The following is a 26,389-nucleotide window of genomic DNA, read 5'->3' on the forward strand; positions in this document are numbered from 1 at the left end:
GGGCTAGCCATATTAATGCTGTGGCTATCACAGCAGGTCAAAGGCTGGAAATCCTACGGCGATTTAACCCACCCCCCCCAAGCCTGTCCGTCATCTACAAGGCATGGGTCGGGAGTGTAATGGAATAGCCTCCACTTGCCTGGATAAGTGCAGGACCAACAGCACTCAAGAAGCTTAACACCATCCAGGAAAAAGCAGACTGCTTGATTGCTAAACCTTCCACAAACATTCAATCCCCCCACCACCGATGAACACTGGCAGCTGTGGGTACTGTCTACAAGATGCACTGCTAGAATTAGCCACGGTTCCTTAGGCAGCTCCTTCCAAACCCACGACGGTCACCATCAAGAAGGAGAAGAGCAGCACATACCTGGGAACCCCACCATCTGGAGATTCCCCTGCAAGTGACTCACCACCCTGACTTGGAAATGTATTGCCCGTTCCTTCACTGTCATTGTGTCAAAGTTATGGAACTCCCTAACAGCACTGTGGGTGTACCTACATCTTGGGAATTGTAGTGGTTCAAGAAGGCAACTCGCCATCACCAAGGGCAACTAGGGATCGCCTAAATTAATTTTTTTAAACTCCAATTTAACTCCCCTTGGTATCCTCAGATACATCTCATCTGGCCCTTGCAGTGATATCATGGTTGTGTTGTAATTAACCGACTGACCACTAGCAGTCTCATTATATAAGTCATTGTTAGAGCCAGGTGACTGCAGACTGGTGAGAGAGCTGGAAGAGAGGTTGCTTGTGCATGTTCAAATTGTTATTCATCTGTTGTTTTGTATATATTTGACCCACAGTTAATGTTCATAAATCGTTTATACCTTTAGCTTCTTGTAATATAAATCAGGCCATCTGACAAGAAGTTCCTAGCACAGTATCAACTTTGATGTGGAGATGCCGACGTTGGACTGGGATGAGCACAGTAAGAAGTCTTACAACACCAGGTTAAAGTCCAACAGGTTTGTTTCAAACGCTAGCTTTCGGAGCGCTTTCACCTGAGGAAGGAACTGCGCTCCGAAAGCTCGTGTTTGAAACAAACCTGTTGGACTTTAACCTGGTGTTGTAAGACTTCTGACTGAGTATCAACTTTAACAGACAACCTATACAATACTGCCTCCTTAATAATTTCAAACTCTTCCCGTGTCTGAATTCCCGACTTCTTCACCACCACGTGCAGCAGCATTATCCTTGCTAAAGACAGATGTAAAGTATTAATTTAATACCTCAGTCGTGCCCACTGCCTACATGTGTAAATCCCTATTTTGGTCCCTAATCTGACACCCTCTTTTATCAACCTTTCACAATTTACAGCCCTATGGAAGTCGGTGTCTGTCTGTCTCTCTCTCTCTCTCTCTCTCTCTCTCTCTCTCTCTCTCTCTCTCTCTCTCTCTCTTGCTCTTTGCTTCTCTCTCTCTCTCTGCTTCTCTCTCTCCTTCTCTCTCGCTCTCTTTGCTTCTGTCTCGCTCTCTCTCTTTGCTTCTCTCTCACGCGCTCTCTCTTTGCTTCTCTCTCTGCTTCTCCTAATTAATTCCCGTACCGGCCTCCCTGAACAGGCGCCGGAATGTGGCAACTAGGGGCTTTTCACAGTAACTTCATTGAAGCCTACTTGTGACAATTATTATTCTTATTAATTTCCCTCTAAACCAAGTTCAGCCTGGTCCTCGGTTGTATTATTATCTGCCATCTCTCTTTTTTTAGGACTCTTGCTCCACTACTTCATTCCATGATCATATCAATCACCCTTGGCCATTCATCATTCAGTCCTATCCACTACATGAATCCTGTTTCTATAAATTGCATTGCTCAATGTTCATAACTTCAGGTCCTGCGTTGCAATAATGCCTGAAATACTATAGGTTGATCAACATATTCTTGAATGCAGCATTGACAATTAACACAGGTGTTCAAGGATTCAGTTTCTTTGTGTTTCTCAGTCCAACTATTGCATCTTGTCTGAATGACTTTCACACTTGTTTCCCACTCATTTATTGATGATTTTGTTTTTGTTATGTCCCAGTGTTAAGTAGGACAATGTTGCTAATCTGTCTTCAAAAAGCCCTGTTTCTTCATTGGCAAATATTGGATATTTCCTGAAGGACAAAGGATTTTTAAATCATTCATATCCTTTTTCTTGTGAAAACTACAAATTAGAGACTTTGAACTCATCCAAAAGTTTAATTTTAAAACCACCACATTATTGCAAAAATCCAACCTTTTAAAAATGTAAGTCTTGCTGTGTTTGGTACAGTCGAGTAATTACATTGAATTTTATGGTACAGCTAGCGTCCAACAGATCTATGCTGATATTTATGCTCCACAGGAGCCTCTTCCACGCTCTTTCGTCTAACCCGATCAACATATTCTTCTTTCTTTATCCCTCATGTATTTAAACGCTGATCTGGACAGGTACTTGTAAATTTCTGGCTACAGGTTAGAAGAAACCAGCGTAGCAACCTTTCTTTGCAGTTTTGTCAAGTTGATATATTTTCATTAAATACAACAGTATTAAAATCCTGCACACTTCATGTCCGCAAACCTTAGCATCATAACTTTTTGGCACACTTTATATGTTGACATTTGTATGGGAACATTATCACCATTTCAACAATTTGAAATACAGTATAACATGCCTGTCAGTTTAATGTAGTTGCAGACCTCCAGCCACTGGATGGCCCTTTTGCAGCCTGTTTTTTTCTGCATTTTGGCAGGAAATCTGAACATTAGCCACTTGACCTCTAAATGTTGTCATATGGAAAACCTCTTTTTAAAAAAAAAAACTTTTGGAGGCTTGCTTCAGCCCCTTCTTCCTGATTACAGCAGCTTTTTGTGGTTGTAAACCTTTTAAAACTGTTAAATGGCTGCTCTGCTGCTCATTGATAACTGTAGTTATGGCCTCCTTACGCACTAAGTTTTGTTTTTCACTCTAATCACCTCTTCTCAAGCCTCCAAATTTGATGATCCTGGTTTTGCAGTCACCGAGAGGTCGCGAAGAAACAATTGTGTATTTTGCAAATAAAGACTTGATCATTTTCGAGACCAAAGATTGTGGTCATTTGTCGTGATGTTAACACTACAGAAAAGTTTTGGTATTAAAACAATGGAGGAAGTAAGGAAATTTAAAGGATATTACCAAAATTGAGAGAATGCCTCCATTAGGAAAGGTTGAATAGGCTGGGGCACTTGCAAAAGAAGAATAGACTCAGAGGAGACCTGATCTACACTCATTTAAAATTATGGGGTGCTGTGGGTGAATGTGATGAACTGTTTGCATACACGTGAATGTGGAACAAGGTGGCATAAATATAAGATCACAACTAACTGATCGAATTAAGAATTTAGGAGAAATGTGTGTTCTCATACTCACGCGAACATATACCTTGCAGATATGTGGGGTGGTTGTAATAGAGAGGATTGATGCATTGGAGACTAAGCTTGATGCATCCATAAGAGAGTAGGAAATAGTAAGAAATAGTATGAGGTGAGGAGAAGTGAGATGAGGTAGTTGGCGTAGGAGAAGGCTTGTGTGGAGTGCAAACACTTGCTTTGAACCAGGTGAACCACATTGCCTGATTGGGTAGAATCTAGTGAAGCTTCTAGGAGTGCAAAATGAGTGGGCAACTTAATTGTGCAGGAGGTGATATCAGCTTCCTGACGGTGGGAATTAAGTTGGTGGCGGCTTAAAGGTGGATTTTTGTTTCCGAAGGCAAGTGGCAGAAACTTGTATTAGCATGTCAGGCACGGCTGCTAGATTAAATTGTACCTTTGTGAAGTTGGCAGCAAACCTGAAACTCGTGCCTTCAGCTTCACAACTGATCACTTTGCCTGTTGCACACCACCGTTAATCTTCCAGGTGGATTTGGAGTGAATAGGAGTACTTTTGTATGGGGAACTTTGTTGGACCGGGGAGAGGAGGCGGAGTTGTTGCATTGAGCTCAAGTGGCAGCTATCCAGGGAGGTCCCGGCATGGTTGTCTGTGGAAAGAAGCTGGATGACACAAGGTCAATCTCTGCCGAAGGCAGGACAGAGATCAAAGATGACTGCGGGCAAGGCAATGGTGAGGCTAGGAGGGTTGAGGGTAACTAAGGGTAGTCCAGTGCTGATAGAGGAATGGTTGAGGATGATATTTGGTTGGTCGCTGGTCGTCGGGTGGGAGGGGGGGGGGGGGGCGGCTGTCAACTCTAGCTTGACAGATAGTTGATCAAGGTTAGTGAATGGCTGAGGGGGATAGAAGGGTGATGGAATTGGGGGGAATAAATGTGATTGAGGGAAGGTCTAAAGTGACATGGGAGGGTGCAGGGTGATGACTTGCAGCTCCAGGATCCAAGTGTGGCAGATGGGGAGGAGATAGCAACTGTTAGAGTTCAAAATCTTCTTCTCCAACATCCGAATAATGCTGCCGGCTTGAAAGCCTTGGATGCCTGTCTGGGTCATTTAAATATGGCACCCTAAACTTTGACTACCATAAAGTAATGGCAGTTGGTGACTTTCTGCCCTCTCCTGCTGCACAGTTGGCTGGGTTCATTAGCTGTACATAGTTGAATTAACTGACCACCATGCAATTGCCTCCAAGCTGAATTTCTGCTCACCTCTGGTCCTGCCATCAGGGCACTGACTGCTGCAGCAAAATACTGCCCTACGTCACTGCAAAGCCTGCAGCTCACCACCACCTTCTCAAAGGCAATTAGGGATATGCAATAAATTCTGGCCTAGCCAGTGACATGCACATGCTGTAAATGAATTTTAAAAAAAAAGAATACCATCAGTAACTTTGTATCTATAGTGACAGTTCACTTTGCAAGAAATCAGCTGGCCAGTAGGGTCCTATCTGATCAGGAAAAAATAACCGAAGCATAAAGAGAAGCTGGTTAAACATGCAAGGCAGATCGGAATAAAAATTCTATTGATAGAACTAGGTGAAGAAGATTATGAGGAAATGCATTAACAAAACCATAGAACAGTTGGCTATGGCCTGTTACTTTGCCGTACATTCTGTGTGATAGGGAGAGATGTCTGTGCATTTTTATTGGATGGTTTCACAGTAGAAGCCTGGAATCAGATTATCTTGAGTAGAACAGTGCTTGGCACTGAAATAGGAGGTTTGAAAACAAATCTTGTAGAAAAAGTTACAAAACTTGCATATGCCTTTATACTTGGGTCAAATACTTTTGAAATACACTTTATCAAAATGTTTGATAAAAAATTTATGTTTTTAAATTTGTACACTGTATAAAGCCTTATCTCAAATACTTTAATTGACCTTTATTTGCATTAGGCCTATTAGCTGATGGTACAAGGACTAGGGAGCACAGATTTCACTTTTTGGGCAAGAGATATAGGGGGGAGGTGAAGAAATTTTTCAGTGCAGCAAGTGATAATTACCTGGAACTCCGTTTCTCAGGTAGTGGTAATGGGGGTGATTGATGATTTCAAATTGAAATTAGATCTGCACTTAAGAGAAATAAAACTGGAAGGCTATGACAGGGATCGAGCCAGGGAATGGGAATGTTTGGATTGCTCTACGGAGAGCCAGCATGGAACCAGTTGGCTAAATGTTGACCTCTGTGCCATAATTACCCAATTCCCTATTATTCGGAATGTGTTTTTAGCCATTTAAAAAAAATATGGACAGCAGTGTGCATTATATATTGCACTGAACAACTTCACGTTTTAATGCAGCACAACACCCCAAAATGCTTCACAGTTGGTCAGACCCAAGAAGGAATAAAGTCAATTAGTGGAGTTTGCTGAAGACAATTGAAGATTTTGCTTTTCATGAGATTTGAATATAGTAAACTGCAAGACTTAAATGAGAATTGAGTGGAAGAAGTATGGACCTTGTGCTATCATTAATTATGGAACAGAACGAGGTGGGAATATGCAGCAGACTTTAATTCTAAGAATAAAAATGTGCAAGAGGGGATGGTCAGTTGGAGGTAATGCGAGAAGTAGATGGAATCTGCAAAGGAGGGACTTAGGATTTGCATAGATGTATAGTGGAGGACAACATTTTGCATGATTTTGAGTTTGTGTAGGGTGGATGTTGAATTGAGTTAAGAACTTAAAATTTTAAAGAGGCCACCAGTGTGTTGAAGAATTTTTAAATGTCCTTTTAAAATTGTAGCTGTTAGTTGGACAAAAGAATATCAAGGATCTGAGTGATTATTTAGATCAGTCCAATTGGAGAGGGTTTCAGATCAAAGTAATTATTTTCCTTTTCTTAAATCTTTTAAATCCTTCCTAAACACTCTTGGAGATCTTTAATGGCATTTTGATGCTGCATTTTTAATATCTTCCTCCCCACCCAACCTATTTTTCAGGTACTGCTGAAAATATAATTTTCATTTAGCTTAGAGCAAATTCATGACAACACACACCTAGATTATAGTACTGTAGGCTACAATTACGCCTTAACATGAATGGAGGATGATGAATGGTTAGAATAATTAGATCAGTGTCTGAATTGAAAAGGTGCAATGAACAATTGTTTAAACACCTTGTCCATCTGTTCAGAAAATACATTATTCAGTTGCTGAATTCATTGCTGTTTGGTTGGATTAGTCTCTGGTCATCTCAGAATGGCCAGTCCCATGGGGAACAGTTGAACATTTGTGGGAAATTAGTTTTCTATTCAGAATATGCATGGAGTTATAATAACTTTTGAGATCGATTTGGGCCAAGAACTTCCTTTGTTTTGCTGGATCAGTCTTAAATGGATCTTGCTTGTCCCCATCTATATTTGTGGCAATACTATTTTTGGCAGTACAGTATTAAAATCATTCAAATTGCTTAGTCTCCATACTAAGGTGCATGTTTCTTCTGCTTAAATTCTGCAAAACATACCGAAGTGCATTGTTTCCCTAAACCTTTAGGAAAACAGTAATAAAGCTGGTCTGGCTAAGTGAGAGCTGCTCATAACTTGGCAAGTGATCACTAAGCTAAATGGCTGAACAGGGGCCAGCCAGTACGCTAAATCTGGAAGCCTTAAACCACCTGAAATGAAATGAAATGAAAATTGCTTATTGTCACAAGTAGGCTTCAATGAGGTTACCGTGGAAAGCCCCTAGTCGCCACATTCCGGCGCCTGTTCGGGGAGGCTGGTATGGGAATTGAACTGTGCTGTGCTTTCAAAGCCAGCGATTTAGCCCAGTGTGCTAAACAGCCCCTCTGCTGAACAACTCTGCTGAATATCAACCTGTGTTCATTCTAAGTGATGAGGAAACTTTGAGTAACTGTGCTGCATTTCCATATATGAATACTTATGTAATTACATCTGAGAATTGATTTTAATTTAATTCCAGACACTTTGCCTCATTCTATTCTAAAAATAAGTAATTTTTGTGGAAAAGCATGTAATTGTGGCTGAAAGTAGTTTACAACACACAGTACTAGGTGTGTGTATGTGAATAGGGCTTAGCTAGTCTTTTTTAATTACAAGTACATGTTAAAGTTATTGCAAATTTATCTTTCCAATTATGCATCTTGAAATTAAGTATATCTGAACTTTTTCTGTGCTTTATTAAAAAAAGTTACTAAGTCATTTTCAATTGTTAACAAATTTGCTTTTGTTTTCATATCTTTTGGAGAAATGTTGCAGATGGTTGTCTGTAAATTTTCCCCATGAGCCCCTCCCACCGCTATTCAATGAGATCATGACTGACCTGCAGCAGAACTCTCATACCCTCCTTTGCCCCATACGCCTCAATGCTTTTGGATAAAAATATAACAGTCTCAGATTTAAAATTAACAAATGATCAGGCATCAGTTGAAGCATGTTCCAAACTTCTATCATCATTTGTGTCCTGATTGTTTCCTAATTTCACTCCTGAGGTCCAGTTCTAGTTTTTCAGATGATGTGTCCTAACCCTGGACTTTCCAACCAGCAGCAATGTCTTCGCCTATATCTACCTTCTCCTTATCATAAATGTTGATCAAATTGGCCTATAACCGCCTAACTTTCAGTGACTACAGCCCTAATTTGTCTAGTCTTTCCTCGTAATTGACCCTTGGAGGCATGGTTTATCATTCTGGTAAATCACTGCAGCATTCCTTCCTCAGATGTGGTACCTGGAACTGCCCACTGTACTCTAGATGTGGCCGATGCAGGTCTTGGTGTAGCTGAAACATGACTTCTACTCCAGGCCTGCAATATTTTAACTGTGTTTTGATTATTTCCTGCACCCATTCTGACTAGCCACAGTTTTGCTCATTGATTTATTCTATCAATATTACTTGTAATTTTATGCTTTAATCTACACTTCTCACCATGTTGCTTATCTTTGAGTCATTGACAAATTTGGTAACTTTTCTATTCATTATTATTACTATTATTATATTCTATTATAACTCATTTGTTAATATGGTAAATAGTTGATGCCCCAGCGCACAAATTTACAGGACATCGCTAGTCACATAATGACAATTGGAGTACTTGCTTTTTACCTCATGTCACCTATCTGTCGTCTTGGTGCCCACTTAGTTAACCTGTCAATCTCTTTGCTGACCTGCTGCGTCATCCTCACAGCATACATTTCCATCTAACTTTATACCATCAGCAAACTAAGTCAGAGTAATGTATCCAAGTCATTAATATAGGTGGTAATAGCTTGAGGCCCTGGAACATACCTTTGTGGCACTCAACTAGTGACAGCCTGCCAATTTGAAAATGCCCCATTTATGCCTACTCTTTGTTTCTTGTCGATTAACCAGTCCTTTGACTTTGTGCCTATTATTAACCTTATGTATGGCACCTTATTGAATATGTTATAGAAATCCAGGTGTACCACATCTACTGATTCCTAAGAATTATATCCGCCAAGTATAATTTCCCTTAAAACCATGTTGACTTTATCTATTTATACCATTCTGTTTTTAAGTGCTTTGTTAATACTGTAGTCATTGGGAAAATGCTGGATTCTGTTAATGTTGGGCAAACTGAACTTCTCTCGCTCTCTCTCCTCACCACTGCTTCCCTCTCTCTCTTCTCGCCCCCTCTCTCTCTTCTCGCCCCCTCTCTCTCGCGCTCGCCCCCTCTCTCTCGCGCTCGCCCCCTCTCTCTCGCGCTCGCCCCCCTCTCTCTCGCGCTCGCCCCCTCTCTCTCGCGCTCGCCCCCTCTCTCTCGCGCTCGCCCCCTCTCTCTCGCGCTCGCCCCCTCTCTCTCGCGCTCGCCCCCTCTCTCTCGCGCTCGCCCCCTCTCTCTCGCGCTCGCCCCCTCTCTCTCGCGCTCGCCCCCTCTCTCTCGCGCTCGCCCCCTCTCTCTCGCGCTCGCCCCCTCTCTCTCGCCCTCGCCTCCTCTCTCTCGCCCTCGCCCCCTCTCTCTCGCCCTCGCCCCCTCTCTCTCGCCCTCGCCCCCTCTCTCTCGCCCTCGCCCCCTCTCTCTCGCGCTCGCCCCCTCTCTCTCGCCCTCGCCCCCTCTCTCTCGCCCTCGCCCCCTCTCTCTCGCCCTCGCCCCCTCTCTCTCGCCCTCGCCCCCTCTCTCTCGCCCTCGCCCCCTCTCTCTCTCGCCCTCGCCCCCTCTCTCTCGCCCTCGCCCCCTCTCTCTCGCCCTCGCCCCCTCTCTCTCGCCCTCGCCCCCTCTCTCTCGCCCTCGCCCCCTCTCTCTCGCCCTCGCCCCCCTCTCTCTCGCCCTCGCCCCCCCCTCTCTCGCCCTCGCCCCCCCCTCTCTCGCCCTCGCCCCCCCCTCTCTCGCCCTCGCCCCCCCTCTCTCGCCCTCGCCCCCCCTCTCTCGCCCTCGCCCCCTCTCTCTCGCCCTCGCCCCCTCTCTCTCGCCCTCGCCCCCTCTCTCTCGCCCTCGCCCCCTCTCTCTCGCCCTCGCCCCCTCTCTCTCGCCCTCGCCCCCTCTCTCTCGCCCTCGCCCCCTCTCTCTCGCCCTCGCCCCCTCTCTCTCGCCCTCGCCCCCTCTCTCTCGCCCTCGCCCCCTCTCTCTCGCCCTCGCCCCCTCTCTCTCGCCCTCGCCCCCCCCTCTCTCGCCCTCGCCCCCCCCTCTCTCGCCCTCGCCCCCCCTCTCTCGCCCTCGCCCCCCCTCTCTCGCCCTCGCCCCCCCTCTCTCGCCCTCGCCCCCCCTCTCTCGCCCTCGCCCCCCCTCTCTCGCCCTCGCCCCCCCTCTCTCGCCCTCGCCCCCTCTCTCTCGCCCTCGCCCCCTCTCTCTCGCCCTCGCCCCCTCTCTCTCGCCCTCGCCCCCCCTCTCTCGCCCTCGCCCCCCCTCTCTCGCCCTCGCCCCCCCTCTCTCGCCCTCGCCCCCCCTCTCTCGCCCTCGCCCCCCCTCTCTCGCCCTCGCCCCCCCTCTCTCGCCCTCGCCCCCTCTCGCCCTCGCCCTTTCTCTCTCGCCCTCGCCCCCTCTCTCTCGCCCTCGCCCCCTCTCTCTCGCCCTCGCCCCCTCTCTCACTCCCTCGCCCCCTCTCTCACTCCCTCGCCCCCTCTCTCCCGCCCTCGCCCCCTCTCTCCCGCCCTCGCCCCCTCTCTCCCGCCCTCGCCCCCTCTCTCCCGCCCTCGCCCCCTCTCTCTCGCCCTCGCCCCCTCTCTCTCGCCCTCGCCCCCCCTCTCTCGCCCTCGCCCCCCCTCTCTCGCCCTCGCCCCCCCTCTCTCGCCCTCGCCCCCCCTCTCTCGCCCTCGCCCCCCCTCTCTCGCCCTCGCCCCCCCTCTCTCGCCCTCGCCCCCTCTCGCCCTCGCCCTTTCTCTCTCGCCCTCGCCCCCTCTCTCTCGCCCTCGCCCCCTCTCTCTCGCCCTCGCCCCCTCTCTCACTCCCTCGCCCCCTCTCTCACTCCCTCGCCCCCTCTCTCCCGCCCTCGCCCCCTCTCTCCCGCCCTCGCCCCCTCTCTCCCGCCCTCGCCCCCTCTCTCCCGCCCTCGCCCCCTCTCTCTCGCCCTCGCCCCCTCTCTCTCGCCCTCGCCCCCCCTCTCCCGCCCTCGCCCCCCCTCTCCCGCCCTCGCCCCCCCTCTCCCGCCCTCGCCCCCCCTCTCCCGCCCTCGCCCCCCCTCTCCCGCCCTCGCCCCCCCTCTCCCGCCCTCGCCCAAGATACTCTTGTAATACAAAAGCAGTAGAACAGGTGCCAGCAATATGGATTTTTCATGGATGCAGGGTTATAGTTTGAAGAGGCTTGAAAAATTAGAGCTTGTTTTACTCTACTTGGGAGTTAATTGGGGGTTTAGTGGAGGTCTTGAAGATTACAAAGGGTTCTGATGAGGTAATAACAGTCAATTGTTTGTATTTAGTGAATAGGATGGTAATAAGGACATGGATTTAAGCTCATCACACAAAGAATTGCAGGGAAGTTCCGAAAATAGAGGTGGGCTATGCACATTCCAATCATTTCTATGAGAACAATATTCTTCGCCACAAGCCATTGTTGTGTTTTCCTAAAGTCATAGTAAGTCTCATTGCAAACTTTTGTGGCAAAAGCAGATCTTTATTTTGTTCCCTCGACTCCAGGTCATATCTCCATATACTGAGCACAAAAATGAATCCATCATCTGCACCTGGACTACCTTGGCTGTGTCCCACTTTCTATCCAGTAGCATTCATTAGCTCCTAATTCATCTTTCCTGCCCATTAACTTTCTACCATGCTGCTGCATTTTCCCTTTTGTCATGCTGAATTTTTGTAACCGGTCTCCCATGGGGCACACTACACCTGTCTTCAAACAAATCTGACTGGGGCATGTCTGTGACTGGGGCATGCTTGCCACATACCTTTAACTCAAATAGCAGGGCGTAGGAACCATGTTAATAAAAGCAGAAAATGCTGGAAATACTGAGCCGATCTGGCAGCATCTGTGGAGAGGTGTTTCATGTCTGACCTTTCATTAGAACTGAAAATGTTACTGTTGGAACAAATGTTAAGCAAATACAGAGGAAGGCAAAGGGGGGGGGGGGGGGGGGGGGGGGGCGGGGGCGAAGGACCAGGGAGAACGTCTGTAATATTGAAGATGAGTGATTTAAAAGCAGTAGGAATAATAGTGCATAGGCAAAATAATTCTCCTCATTTCAGTCTTAAAAGGCAAACCACATATTCCTAAACCATATCCCCCAGTTGTAGTCTTCTCCCACAAGAGGAAACACCCATATCCGCCCCTCAAGTCAGGATTTTATGTTTTCAGAATGTTATGGGCCAGGGTTCAGAGAACCCCAAAGTGTATCATGGAATTCACCTGACCCACAACTTTTACTAGATTGTGGTATGGGGAGCACAGTGCCCACTCTACAGGTGTGGTACAGCAGAAATGGAAAAGTATTTTTTAAAGCAAAACAATGTTTATTCTATGAACTCAAGTTAACCATTTTAAAACATACAGTGAACATCTTAGCAACCATTAATTCAAATACAACCCCCAAAGAATACAACACTAAGTAATCCTTCAAGCTTTCATTTTAATATCCAGAAGACATTAAATTTAAAAAAAAACTTTTAACAGAAGCACATTAGGTTTACATTCACTACTGAGAACATTTGTAATTCTGAATTCACCAAATGATCAAGTGATAGTCTTTTGATGGCAGAGAGAACAGCAGTACACCTGCATGGTCTGGCTTCAGCTCCAACACTGAAAACAAAACTAAAACACACCCTGCAGCAAACAGCCAAAACCGAAAGTAAAAAACTGACACAGCCCAGCTCCACCCACTCTCTGACATCACTGCAGTAGTAAACACCCATTTCTTAAAGGTACTCTTACTACAGATATTTATATACACCCCCATTTATAAACACCCATTTCTGAAAGGTATTCTCGCATGACAATAAGATTACCTCTTTTATTCTTAAGTCCGTTGGGTGGATGGAAGCCCAACCTGTTCAACCTTTCTTCATCTCAGGAATGAGTCGAATGAACCTGCTCTGAACTGCGAATGTAGTTATTCAAATAAGAGACCAAAACTGTACATGGTACTCCAGATGTGGTCTCATCAAGGCCCTGTACAGTTTCAGTAAAACTTCCCTACTTTTATATTCCATGTCCCTTGCAATAAGCGCCAACATTCCATTTGTCTTCCTAATCACTTGCTGCACCTGCATACAAAGTTATTGTGATTCATGTACAGGACTCCCAATTTCAGCTGTACTTCCCGGTTCTGCAATATCTGACAGTAATCTCAGGAAAATCCAGAATTCTGCTTCATCTATATTTGTTTTAATTGATTTTAAAATCTGATGGATTTGCTTGGGGTTTAATAAATATAGTAATTTGCCCACAAACTTCTGGCATGTGCAAGCTCCAGTTCCGAAGCTCAGGCAAGTCGTGAATAATAATAATCTTTTTATTGTCACAAGTAGGCTTACATTAACACTGCAATGAAGTTACTGTGAAAAACCCCTAGTCGCCACATTCCGTCACCTACACCGAATTCTCAGCTGGTACGGGAATTGAACCCATTAATTTGCAATTCTAGAAAAAAAGAACCTCAAAAATGTGAATATCCTTTCAAATTATTTTAATTGCTATCAAATATGTGGTTTATTTTTATCTTTTGACAGTGCCAGAACCTACCAAGACCAATCAAAGCCAGCCACAGCCTGCCAATTCCTGCAACAGCACTTCCACTACCACTATAACCAATAGCAGTGGAAGCAATGGCAAACGAGCTTCTACCAATTGTCAGCAACAGCCCTTGTCCCGTTACCCACCTCGCGAAGTGCCGCCACGCTTCCGGCATCAAGAACAGAAGCAGCTGTTGAAAAGGGGTCAGCCACTGCCACCTGGGACTGCCATCAGCAATAGTTTAGCACAAGGTACAGGGCAAGTGGCAGCAAGCTCTTCTCAGCACAGCATTCAACAGACATCAGGCGGACAACAGCAACTCCAACATCCGAGCAAAGGACAAACTGGTAAGAGTGCTTGTCAAACTGCAAATGAGAGAATAATTAAATAATATTAGTTACATTGAAGTTGATTCTTTTAGTATTGCTGAAAAGAGTGATATGCTGTCAAAGCTTTTTGCCTTGCATTCATCAGGACAGACAATTCCATTTCAATTGGGAACAACAATTTATACTGCATGAGAAAGCTAGAAGCTACATATATTCATAGGATGGTACCTGTCCCTTCCAGGGTCTAGACATTTTTTGGAATAAACAAACATGGGGAACTACCCCCAAATGCATTTGTCATGGGAACATCTCAACCAATCAGCATCCTTTTCTCGTGCAATAAAAATTGTTGCATTTGAAATTTAGCGTTATTCCGTCTCTACTGATGAGTGCAAGATGAAAAGCTTTTTTTCAGCAATACTCAAGCTCTACTAGTAAGGGACTACCTTTTAGCTGTTGATTTTGTGGATAGTATTTGTTCACTATTTAAATATACATCTTCTTGAATTCTGGGTGTGTTGTGTGGAATATTGCATCTTGAATAGTGGTTAAAATGCAACAGATTAAAAAATATTAGTAATTACTTGTGTTTATATACACTCGGTGGTGGGGGGGAGAAATAAGGCTCAAAATTCACAAAATTCTTCAGTTATATTAGCTGAATGGTGTATTAAGTTTAGAGCTTTGACATTCACAGTGAATCAAGTCTGAACACCTATAGAGGTTCTGTTTCAATGCAATAAGATCAGCTTTCATATGCAAACTTGAATCTTTGAATGATTTGTAAACTGAGCGTTCTTTCTCCTGTATCTTCCTTCCCTTGATCCTTGAGGAAGATCGGACATTCATGAGTGATTTTCTTCTGACATTTGAATGTTCAGTAAAAAGGGCCTTCTGAATAACGAGGTGCAACATCGAAAAGTTCAACAATGTTGTCAAACACAAGGTTTTTCATTTTTGTAGTTTTTAGTAGCGCAGAAGTTCTGTCTAATGTTGGATTGGGATAAATGGGTCATTTTCAGGTTGGCAAACTGTTAGTCATGGCCTACCACAGTACTTGGCCCTCAAATATGACTTGGATGAAAGGACAAAACTGTATTGTAGTTTGTTACACAAAGGTGGGAAAGCAAGTTGCGAGGGGGGTGTATTGAGCTTGACGAGGGGTATAGATGGGTACAGAAAATTGGCAGATGCTATACAATGTGGGGAAAAGAAAGGTTGTCCACTTTGACAGGAAGAATAGAATAGCAGAATTTTAAATAGTGAGACTACAACATGTTGTAGTGCAGAACAATTTGGGTGTCCTGTGCACACATAACAAAAGGTTAGCATACTGGCACAAGTAATTAGGAAGGCAAATAGATTGTTGGCCTTTATTGCAAGGGGGCTGGAGAATCAAAGTAAGGAAATCTTGTTATAACTACAGAGAATTGGCAAGACTGTGCCTAAAGTACTGTGTACAGTTCTGGTCTCCTTAAGGAAGGATATCCCTGCATCGTGGTGGTCAGAGAAGGTTCACGAGGCTGGCTCCTGGGATGAAGGGGCTTGTCTTATGAGGAAAGGATGAGCAGGTTGGGCCTAAACTCATTGGAGTTCATAAGAATCAGAGATGACCTTGTTGAGATATTTACATGGTAGATGCTGAAAGTAGCTAAGGGGCACTGGATCTCTAGGAACCCTTGTTTTACCTCTTCAAATAAGACTCGATTGTCCAGTTGGTTGGAGGTGTTGAAAATTCAACTGTATTGCTAATTATTCACTTTAATACACTTGCATGCGAACTGAACTAAAAACGTAGAAACAAAATGTCAAACTATTCATGAGCTGGTCAAGTACATGGCAAGAAAAGCATCAAACATAAACGCATAAAGAAATCACTTTAAAATAAATGAATAGGATGATTCAAGAATTCAGGAAGGCAGAATTTAATGAATGAGATCTCAGCCACAAGGTCTTACTTTAGGGGAATCCTTATCTATGGTCTAATTCCTCACTTACTTTCATTGGTCTCTAATTCTCAGCTGAGACCTGCTGATTTGTTCAAATAGATGTCTATTATTTAGAGGATGATTTATTAATCAAACATTGGCCAGTACTTAATTCAGTGTCTACATACACAGGCTCATGAGAATAGGTTTCTCACACCACTTCTGGCCATAGAGCTTGCTGCAACTAATTAGTTGATACATTCATATTGCTAAATGCACTGAAATACAATACTCTATTCATATGAAACATTTACTGAAACAATGTCTAAATTTCCACAGACAAGACACAAGTTCAATAGTTGATTCATTATCTGAAACACTGACTATTTTCAATGTCAAGGCATTTAAAATAAATTCACTCTTTAGCTGTGCATTCAATTAGCATCTGAAACCATGAATGAATCAATAATCTTACAAGTCGCCCATTTAAGGCAGGTGAAGGGGAATTTCTTCTCTTGAAGGTGGTTTTGTGCTTGGAATTCTCTTCCACAGAGGCTGGGTTGTTGAATATTCAAGGCTGAGTTACAGAGACATGTAATTGACCAGGGAGCCGAGGATTATTGGGACAGGCAGGAAAGTGGAGTTGAGACCACAATCAGATCAGCCAAGATCTTATTAAATGGGGGAGCAGGCTTAATGTGCCAAACGACCTACTTCTACTGCTCTTTCTTACAAAAATGGTTACCTTTCTGCAGATCATATGGCATATTTAGTTTACTGTGACACTAATAGAATGAAGGAAAAAAAATTCGGTTTGAGAACAAGTTGCTGCACTGTCAGCACTAAATACTATCATTCAGCCGTACTTTTGCCAGCTGCATATTTCAGAATTTGGAGTCTGAGAAGCAGAGCCTCTACAATTTTAAAGGACGTACAAGAACAGAAAGACTACTGAGTCTATAACACTTGAAAAATGGTAGGGCAAATTGAAATGGCTATTTTTTCATATTATCCCCTCCCAATGCTTGAGATGACTTTGAAATAGGGTGATTCTTTTTTGCTGCATGCACCAGGCTCTCTTCCCTTAGGGTCATTGTCTTTTCTTGATCAATTGACTTCCTGCCCTTCGAAAGCAAAACTTATAGAATGTTTAAATAAAAATGTCAGTTGTAAGAGTGTAGTTGTAAATTGCCTTTCATTATAGCCTCTTTCCCTGACATGAGACCATGATGTTGGTTTCTATTGTTTGTCCACCATGAACAACCACTGAATCTCTCCATGCATCTCCATCCTCCCAAAAAACAGCACATTCCTTTGGTAGTTTGCATTAAGCGGAGCACAGACTGTATTCAACCAGTCTGCACTTACAAAACCCAAAATAAAATGTCTACTGTTGGATATGTTTCCGTGATTGGCAGCACTTGCTAAACAATACTGAGTGTGCTCATGACTGCATTACCAACCAGTTTAAGACAATCGATTGAGCTTAAAACATGGCTCATTTACCCTTGCTACATATTTTCATTCTCTGCGAACAAAAGGAATATATTCAAGCCTTGTGCCTTCTTTGAATTAGCCAAGAGCTTGGGAGCCGAAGTTTCCCATTACTATATATGGCACTGCTTTGATCCATCCGACCCTTTTCTCCTGTAGTATAAATTGTGATTGTTTGACATTGACATTCTTCCATTTATCCTGATGAGTTCGAGATGAAAAGCTTTGGCAACATGTCTCTCTTCAGCAATATATGAATATGAACATTCAAAGCATGTATTATTGATGTGGATTATTTGATTTCTATTCCTCACCACATTGATTTTAAGGCACAATGTCAGTGGAAGGCACATAATGGAAGAGACATGTTGCCAAAGCTTTTCATCTTGAACTCATCAGGACAAATGCAAGAATGTTAATGTCAAACTATCACAATTTATACTACAGAAGAAAAGGGTGCTGATTGGTTGGCAAGTCAACTCTGATGGATTTAGGCAGTGCCATTGAGACAGTAATGGGAAACGTAGGCTCCCAAGCTCTTGGCTAATTCAAAGAAGGCACAAGGCTTGAATATATTCCTTCAGTGAAGGATACATTTAAATCTACAAGATCTATTGTCCTTGGTTGTTGTTACAAAACAATTCACCAAAGCAGTGCATCCATTGTTTCAAGCCATTTGGCAACTGCAGTTATTACCTAGGAAGATAATTGATGAGAGCTGAAGGCAACTAGTGCAAAGTCAAAAGCAGATGAACAACATTGTTCGTAAAATGAAGAAGTCCCAAATGCACCTCAAATTAAAAAGAAAATCTGCTGCTCTTAAAATGATTGGACAAAATAGCTCCCGCGTTATATCCTGTAATTTTGTCTTTGCCTCTCCCCACGTTACCAAAGTGATTATGCTTTAAAAGTTTTGCAGTCAAGAGAGGTCCTGTGATCATGAAAGACACCATATAAATGTGAATTATTTCTTTGAGGATTTTCATTTTTGGAAAAGATCTTTCCCCCCCCCACTCCAGGAAGCAGTGATCATGATAGATTTTGCATTCTATTTGAGAGTGAGAACCTTGTGTCAAAAACAACTGTGTTACACTTAAATAAGGATAATTATAAAAGAATGAGGGCAGAATTACCTGGAGTGGATTTGGAAAGGAGTTTAGCAGAAAAGATGGTTGATCACCAATGGGAGACTTTTCGAAAAATAAAGTTCATGACTCAAGAAAAATATATCCCAGTGAGGAAGAAGGATTCTAGTAAGTGGGTATATCAACCATGGTTAATTAAGGATGTGAAGGATAGTATTAAAAGAAAATACATATAATGTGGCAATGATTAGTGGCAAGCCTGAGGATTGGGAATTTTTTTTTAAAAAACAACAAACTATGCACAAAGATAGGGAGAAGATAAACTGAGGATAAACCAGCACGTAATATAAAAATGGACAACAAGTGTTTCTTTGAAAATATAAAAAGGAAAAGGGAGGCCAAAGTGATCATAGGATTAGAGAATGAGACTGGGGAAATAATAATGGGGAACCAGGAAATGGAGGAGGAGTTGAACAAATACTTTACGTTAGCCTTCATGATGGAAGACACACCTAACATTCCAAATACAAATAAACGGGGTGGGGGGGGGGGGGGAGGGTGAGTACCAGGGAAACTAATGGGGCTAAAGGCCAATAAGTCCCTGGACCTGATGGGTTTCATAGGATATTAAAGGAAATAGTTACAGAGATTGTGGATGCACTGGTAGTAATCTTCCAAGAATTGTTAAATTCCGGAAAAGTCCCAGAAGATTGGAAAACTGCCATGTAACATCATTATTCAAAAGAAGGAGGGAAACAAAAAACTAGTAACTATAGGCCAGTCAGCTTAACTTCTGTCATTATAAAGGATGTAATAGAGCCTTTAGAAATGCATAATATAATCAAACCAAGTCAGCATAGCATAATGAAAAGAAAATAGTGTCTGACAAATTTATTAGAATTCATTTGAGATGGTAACGAGCAGGATACATGGAGGGGAACGAGCAGATGTAATGTACTTGCAAGTCCAGAAAACTTTTGATAAGGTACTGCATAAAATGCGACTTAAGATAAGAGCCATGGGTGTTGGGTGTAGTATATTAGTATGGATAGATTAACTGATCAAAGACAGAGCAGGGATAAGAGGACATGTTTCAGTGTAACTAGTAGGGTGCCACAGTGATTTGTGTTGGGACCACAATTATTCACAATATGTATTTATGACTTTGACGAGGGAAGTGAATGCACAATTGCCACGTTTGCAGATGAGACAAAAATGGGTGGAAGGTGAAGATGATACAACCTACAGAGGGATATATACAGGTGGATGATATATAATGTCATATAATATACAGTTGCAGCTGTACAAAACTCTGGTACGGCCGCATTTGGAGTATTGCGTACAGTTCTGGTCACCTCATTATAGGAAGGACGTGGAAGCTTTGGAACGCGTGCAGAGGAGATTTACCAAGATGTTGCCTGGTATGGAGGGAAAATCTTATGAGGAAAGGTTGATGGACTTGAGGTTGTTTTCGTTAGAGAGAAGAAGGTTAAGAGGAGACTTAATAGAGGCATACAAAATGATCAGGGGGTTAGATAGGGTGGACAGTGAGAGCCTTCTCCCGCAGATGGAAATGGCTAGCACGAGGAGACATAGCCTTAAACTGAGGGGTAATAGATATAGGTCAGAGGTAGGTTCTTTACGCAAAGAGTGGTGAGGCTGTGGAATGCCCTACCTGCAACAGTAGTGAACTCGCCAACATTGAGGGCATTTAAAAGTTTATTGGATAAGCATATGGATGATAATGGCATAGTGTAGGTTAGATGGATGCAACATCGTGGGCCGAAGGGCCTGTACTGCACTGTATCATTCTATGTTCTAATGTAGAAAATGTGAGGTTATGTACTTTGGTCAGAAGAATAAAGGAGCTGAATATTAAATCATAAAATCCCTAAGTGCAGAAGGAGGCCATTCGGCCCATCGAGTCTGCACTGACCCTCTGAAAGAGCACCCTAACCAGGCTCTCGCCCAATTCCTGCAACCCTGTAACCCCATGGAGAAAGTTTGCAGAAAACAGCAGCACAGGAGGATTTTGGGGTCCCGGTGCATAAATCACAAATAGCTCGCTTGCAAGTTCAGCTGGTAATTGGGAAGGCAAAAGGAATGTTGGCCTATATTTCAAAGTAGATGGAGTATATAATAGGGAGGTCATGCTAAAACTATGCAAGGCGCTAGTTAGACCACACCGATTACTGGAAACAGTTTTGGTCCCCTTATCTAAGGAACGATATACTGGCATTTTAGGTAGTCCAGAGAAGGTTCACTAGGTTGACCCCAGGTATGGAAGGAGAGGTGGAGTAGATTGGGCCTGTTGGAGTTTAGAAGAATGAGAGGTGACCTAACTGAAACATATAGGATTCTTGGGGTTGTGGGGGGGTTGACAAGACGGATGCTGAGAGGATGTTTTGTTTTGTGGGTGAGACTAGAACCAGAGGGCATAATCTCAGAGTAAGAGGTCGTCCATTTAGGACCGAGATGAGGAGGAATTTATCCTGAGCGTATTAAATCTGTGGAATTCCATACCTCAAGAGAGCTTAGAGGCTCCTTTATTCTTCTTACCAAAGTGCATAACTTCACATTTTCTACATTATATATCATTAAGTATGCTCAACGTTGAGATAGATTTTTAATCAGCAATGGTTATGGATATAAAGCAAGAAAGTAGAGTTGAGCATTATCAGATCAGCCATGATCTCATTGAATGAAGGAGCAGGCGCAGTGGGCCAAGTGGCCTACTTCTGCTCCTACATGTTAACGTCTTTTGGAACTTGCGAAAAATGTCTTTCCTTTCATCTAGATTGTGTATTTGAAACTAGAGTATTTCCTCATAGTACTGCCCTATTTAATTTGAGGAAAATCACCAAATTGTCAGCTGTTGCTTTGGGATACAACCATCGCATCTCTTGACCTTTTTGAAAGTGTGCTGTGGTCTTTTTGTATTTCCATGTCTGCCATGCCTGGAACTGCATGTGTTTTGAACTATTCCATTTTCCGGTTAGAATTGAAGGAAGCCATTCAGCCCATGTGTCTGTGCCAGCTTTGTGTTGGAGCAATCCAGAATTAATCTCACTAGCCTACTCTCCCTATAGCTGTGTACAGAACCACCAATGTTTACAGCGCAAAGAAATCTATCTGTTTCAAAGGTTGATTTGAACTATTACAGATTAATTAAATAAATTGTCCGTTTTCATTTCTTGTATGCAGCTTCCAGCATTCGTCAATGTATTTTATTTAAACCTTTGGAACTTGTGAAATGAATGCTTTTGTGACACTTTAAGGGGCCTATCCTTTCAGTGCATTGTGTGACGATGTTGAGGATAATTTTCACTGATGCTTTGACGAACAGCTGGTGCTTGGAGTAGAAGCTGATGCAAGGGAAATTAAAATAAGTAACTCAAGAATCTAGCTTCATGTGTCTAGTTACGATGAGTGAACTGCGTGACACAAATTGCATCACAAGTCTAAAGCAGATTATTGGCTTGGTTAATTAACCATCTGTTTTGTTAAGGGGGCACAAAATAGCCAGCAAGCAAAGGTCTATCTACAGCTTGGTAATATGTAATTTTTAAAATGTATTTAGTTTATTTTGTGAAACATGTTATCAATGGGTTTCAAGTTTACCTTTTGAAGCATTTTTTGATGTCTGCACTTTTTTTTTCACTGAAATTTTCTGCAATTTATTTCGACCCTGCTTGTCTCCAGAAATGTATTACTTTCTTGCTAGGTAGTGTTGCAGTTAGTCTAGTACTTTGGACATTCAATCATATAGTTTTGACAGTAAATGCTGTAGGTCACATGACTATCAGGGAAGCATGGTCCTATCATCAGCAGAAGTTACAGGATGATTAGCAGTTTTCTCGTTAATGCCAGCATAATGACAATTCACTGCTATCTGTCCTCGCAGGGATCAGTAATTCCTGGGATTGGTCCAGGCACCTTATTGGTCTACATAGTTCATGACCTATCAAAGATTTGTGTACCTATTCATTTTTAATTGTGTTTACATGACAGGTTGCAGCATCTCAAATGACGTTGTATTTAATATCTTTGAAAATTATTTAGCCTTTGAATGTTTCTATCTTGCCCACTCTTAATTGTTCTTGAGAGCAGGTGGTGGCGAGTTGTTGCAATAATCCACTAGATTCCATCTGGTGCAGGTACCAGGGCTGTTAGAAAGTGAGTTCCAGAATTTTAACACTGGGACAGTGAAGGAACAACTATATAGTTCCGAGTCGGGATAGTATGTGTCTTGCAGGGGAACTTGCAGCCCAATCATCACAACCCTAGAACAGCGCTGCAGGAGTTTTCAATGCATTGTCTGAGGCCCAGCCAGTTTCATCAGTAAACTTCCTTCCATATACATACTGAAGTGGAAATGCTCACTAATGATTGCACAGTGTTCAGTTACATTTGCAATTCCTCAGATAATAAAGCAATTCTTGATTAACAAGGGGACGAAAGGTTGTTCGGGGGAGGCAGGTATATGGCTACAGTCCGATCAGACATGATCTTATTGAATGGCGGTGCAGGCTCAAACGATTGAATGGCCTGTTCTTGCTCCGAATTCATATGGTAAGTGACAAGTAACATTTGTGCCACAAGTGCCGGGCAACAACCAACTCCAAGAATCTAACTGCATCCGCATGACATTCAAAGGCATGATCATTGTCAAGGAAAATGGGTTGAAGAGGTGGCAGAGGCATATGACAAGAAGATGGAAGAATTAAGTCCTTGTGATGGAGAGGAGATAGAATTGGAAGCTCGGAAAGCGCACTGATAGCGAGCAAGCCTGGTGAACCTGAGACAGAAATCTAAGCTGGAGAATGGAACAGATGGCATGGGTACAGAGTTTGTTGCATAGGTGAATGATCGTTTTAATCTTCCTAAAAACAACTGGATGAAATTGAGGCTCACCTGCGATTGAATGTTATGGTTGACACTGGACATTTGGAAAGATATTTGAATTTCCAGTGACAGAAGGATGACACGACTTCAAGTTTTAAGACTTTAACCTTTAACAAATTCAAACAGGTTTCAATAGGCAATTGACCAGAAACTACAGAAAAGTTTCCCCCACATCTTCCTTCAGATTATAGTTTGCCGCCTTAGTGGATACTGCATTCTCCAGGAACCAAAGTAAAACTCTCAATGGCTTGTTAATTTTTCTGTTTTCCAGCCATGTAGCCTCTAATTCCTGAACGGTGAGGGTTATCCTGGAAATATCTTCCACTAGCAAAGCTTGCCAAACTTTCCAGCCATGTTAAATCCTAAAACTGATCTGTTCAATGAGTGTGAGCACTCGCCCACATTCTGCATGGTGAACAATAGCAACCTGTTGCCTCCAACTCTCTGCTCTTGCTCACTCTCAGATATTTGCAGAAGGACCTATCTGATACCTTCAAAAACACTATGTACCCACACTACCTGGACTTGCTTTGGACCCTTCCCTTCAAATCTCTTTGGCCACATGAATCACATTGGCCTTGTATCCAGGTCAAAATGCTAATTAACTATTATTTAGATCCCAACTGCTGTCTTTGGACTGAGATTTTACAGCATGAAAAGAAGCTCTTCGGCCCATTATGAACATGCAGTCCATCAAAAACCGATTTACTCTAATCCCATTTCCCAGCACTTGGCCTGTAGCCATGCATGTTATGACATTTCATGTTCTCATCTAAATAATCAATGTTATGAGGATTCCTACACTGCCACCTTTCAGGCAGTGAGCTCCAGATTCCCACCACCCTCTGAGTGAAGAGGTTAGTCCTCTCATCTCCAGTAAACCTCTGCCCATTATGTTAAATATATTCCCACGGTTATTAACCCCCTCCACTAAAGAAAAAAATTCCTTCCTATCGATCATATTTGAACCCGGGTCCTTGGTGCTGTGAGGCACCAGTGCTAACCAAGGTTTTCTCCTGCCTTGTAACAATTCTCTGATTCCAGAATGAAACTTGTATTTCCAATGCATGTGTTCCAATATATTAATGTATTATGTTAAGTAGGGTAAAAATAATTTTCAAATTTTTGCAATTCAAAATTTGTTGGTGGCAGTTTAGTGCAAACATGAATAATAACTGACATAAGACTCTCCAGCCTGTCTCACCTAATTACACTATGCTCCCCATTCAAAATATGATGGTTTCAATGATCAGTTTCCACTATCAGTTTTTAATCTTTATTTTAAGTTCAATGTCTTGAAGTAATTTAATCTTGCAAATGGGCATGGCTATGTAGAATAATAGATGCTTATTGAACAGAATATCTGCACTGCTCTTTTAGTACCAATAGATGATCACTTACAATTCTACAATACTCCTTATGCAGCAGTGGATGCAGATTCAATCATGGCTTTCAAAAGGGAATTGGATAAGCACCTGAAGAGAATTTGGTGGGGAATGAAAATTCTTTACAACAGTGTGTTTAAAAATGAGGAGCAGATTGAGGAATAATAGGCACAATAAAAGAGAGCTTCTGGAGTTTTTTTTAAAACAAATGGCAGAGAGAAGATGGGTGGTGGCTAAATGTTCTGTGGTGGCTAAATGCGGGACCATCAATTATGAAGTGAAAAACTGAAAAATGCTTGGTGCTGGAGGAATGGAGGATAGATGCAGAAATTTCAAAAATAGGCCACAACTCCCTTAGGCTTCTGTTACTCTCGAATCAAGAGTGTGAAAACCAGGTGATGCTATCACTTTGACTTCCTGGCTTACCGTCTCGTGTCTTTTCCTCATTGGATTCCTAACAGCAGCTTCAGGCTCTTGAGGAACTGCTCTCTGTAAATCAGCAGAAAGTCAACAATCCTGTCGTAACTTGGCTCCCCTAACAGCAGAAAGATACCAAGATTTGACTGCACTCATGAGATTGCGAGTTGAGGCTGAACTTGACCAAGACATTTTCTTTCTTAATTTCCCCGAGCCCTACAAGAACTCTGCGATTCTTCAACTCTGGCCTATTGAACATCTCCCAATTCCTTCACCCAATCAGTCATTTGGACTCTATGCCTAGGAATTCCTCCCCAAATCTCCCACCCCCATCCTTTAAGGCACCCCTTAAAACCCATTTCTGACCAAGCTTTTAATCACCTGAACTAATATCTCCTTGTTTGACTGTCCGTTCTTGTCCGCTTATGCTTGTTTGAAGTGCCTTGCTACTTTCACTTTTTAAAAAAATTTAAGAGCATGCAATTCATTTGTTCCAATTTAGGGGCAATTTAGCTTGTTCAATCCACCTACCTGCACATCTTTGTGTTTTGGGGGCGAAACCCATGCAAACACTGGGAGAATGTGCAAACTCCACACAGACAGTGACCCAGAGCCGGGATCGAACCTGTGACCTCAGCGCCGTAAGACTGCAATGCTAACCACTGAGCCACCATGCTGCCCGTACTTTCACTATGTTAAATATGTTGTACAAATGGAAGTTTCCACTGTGTGAAACAGTTTGGTCTGCATTATTGTACAAGTGAATGACAATCCCATGTAGTTATTGTATCATATTTGACTCTGCAAATTCCAAAACAATAGAAATTAGTCCAAAATTAAACGCTTCTTAATGTTTTCTATTTGTTCAGATGTGCTGCTTGTGTTTTAAGTGCATGAATTGTTTTCCGTTTCTTCTGCACTGCTGATTGATGTAGCAGCTGTGAACTACTCCTAATTCAGCAGAACCTGATGGTGTTTAAAGCTTCAGGCTTAGTTTACACTGCAATCTGGATAACAAGGGCTGTGGCCTAGCAACCAAGTTGCAAGTCTGTGCTCAATGCTGTTAAAGATAGGCAGCTTTCCATGACTTTCGGCTCACCTTGGCAAATCTACAGCAAGATGAATTTTCCTTCCTCGGTCTGCCTTGCAGACTCTGTTATAATTTACAGTCCGACAAACAATGAAGACAGTTTGTTCGCCAAACTATTTTCATACTATCCTGCATGGACGTAGTCATATGTTGACAAGCTGTAGCTAAACCACAAAGCGTGCCTTTCCATTCAGGGACTTCAAAATGTTCATGTGGGCGTGTTTTAGCAAGCACTAATTGTAGCGGACATGACGTGTTTTACAGTGAACGTGCTTTTTT

General features: G+C 42.9%; 1 protein-coding gene across 20 annotated transcripts in view; it reads left to right on the plus strand.

Annotated features, from left to right (window-relative positions):
• The window catches only part of tnrc6c1 (trinucleotide repeat containing adaptor 6C1), an 881,061-nt gene that overhangs the window by 752,415 nt on the left and 102,257 nt on the right, over positions 1 to 26,389 (plus strand). For all 20 annotated transcript variants that reach the window (XM_072483296.1, XM_072483314.1, XM_072483305.1 and 17 more), the window contains one exon: positions 13,474 to 13,824. In XM_072483296.1, the coding sequence (XP_072339397.1) occupies positions 13,474 to 13,824 (351 nt within the window). The remainder of the gene's footprint in view (positions 1 to 13,473; positions 13,825 to 26,389) is intronic.

The sequence above is a fragment of the Scyliorhinus torazame genome, chromosome 18 (genome assembly GCF_047496885.1).
Source record: "Scyliorhinus torazame isolate Kashiwa2021f chromosome 18, sScyTor2.1, whole genome shotgun sequence".
Taxonomy (NCBI): domain Eukaryota; kingdom Metazoa; phylum Chordata; class Chondrichthyes; order Carcharhiniformes; family Scyliorhinidae; genus Scyliorhinus; species Scyliorhinus torazame.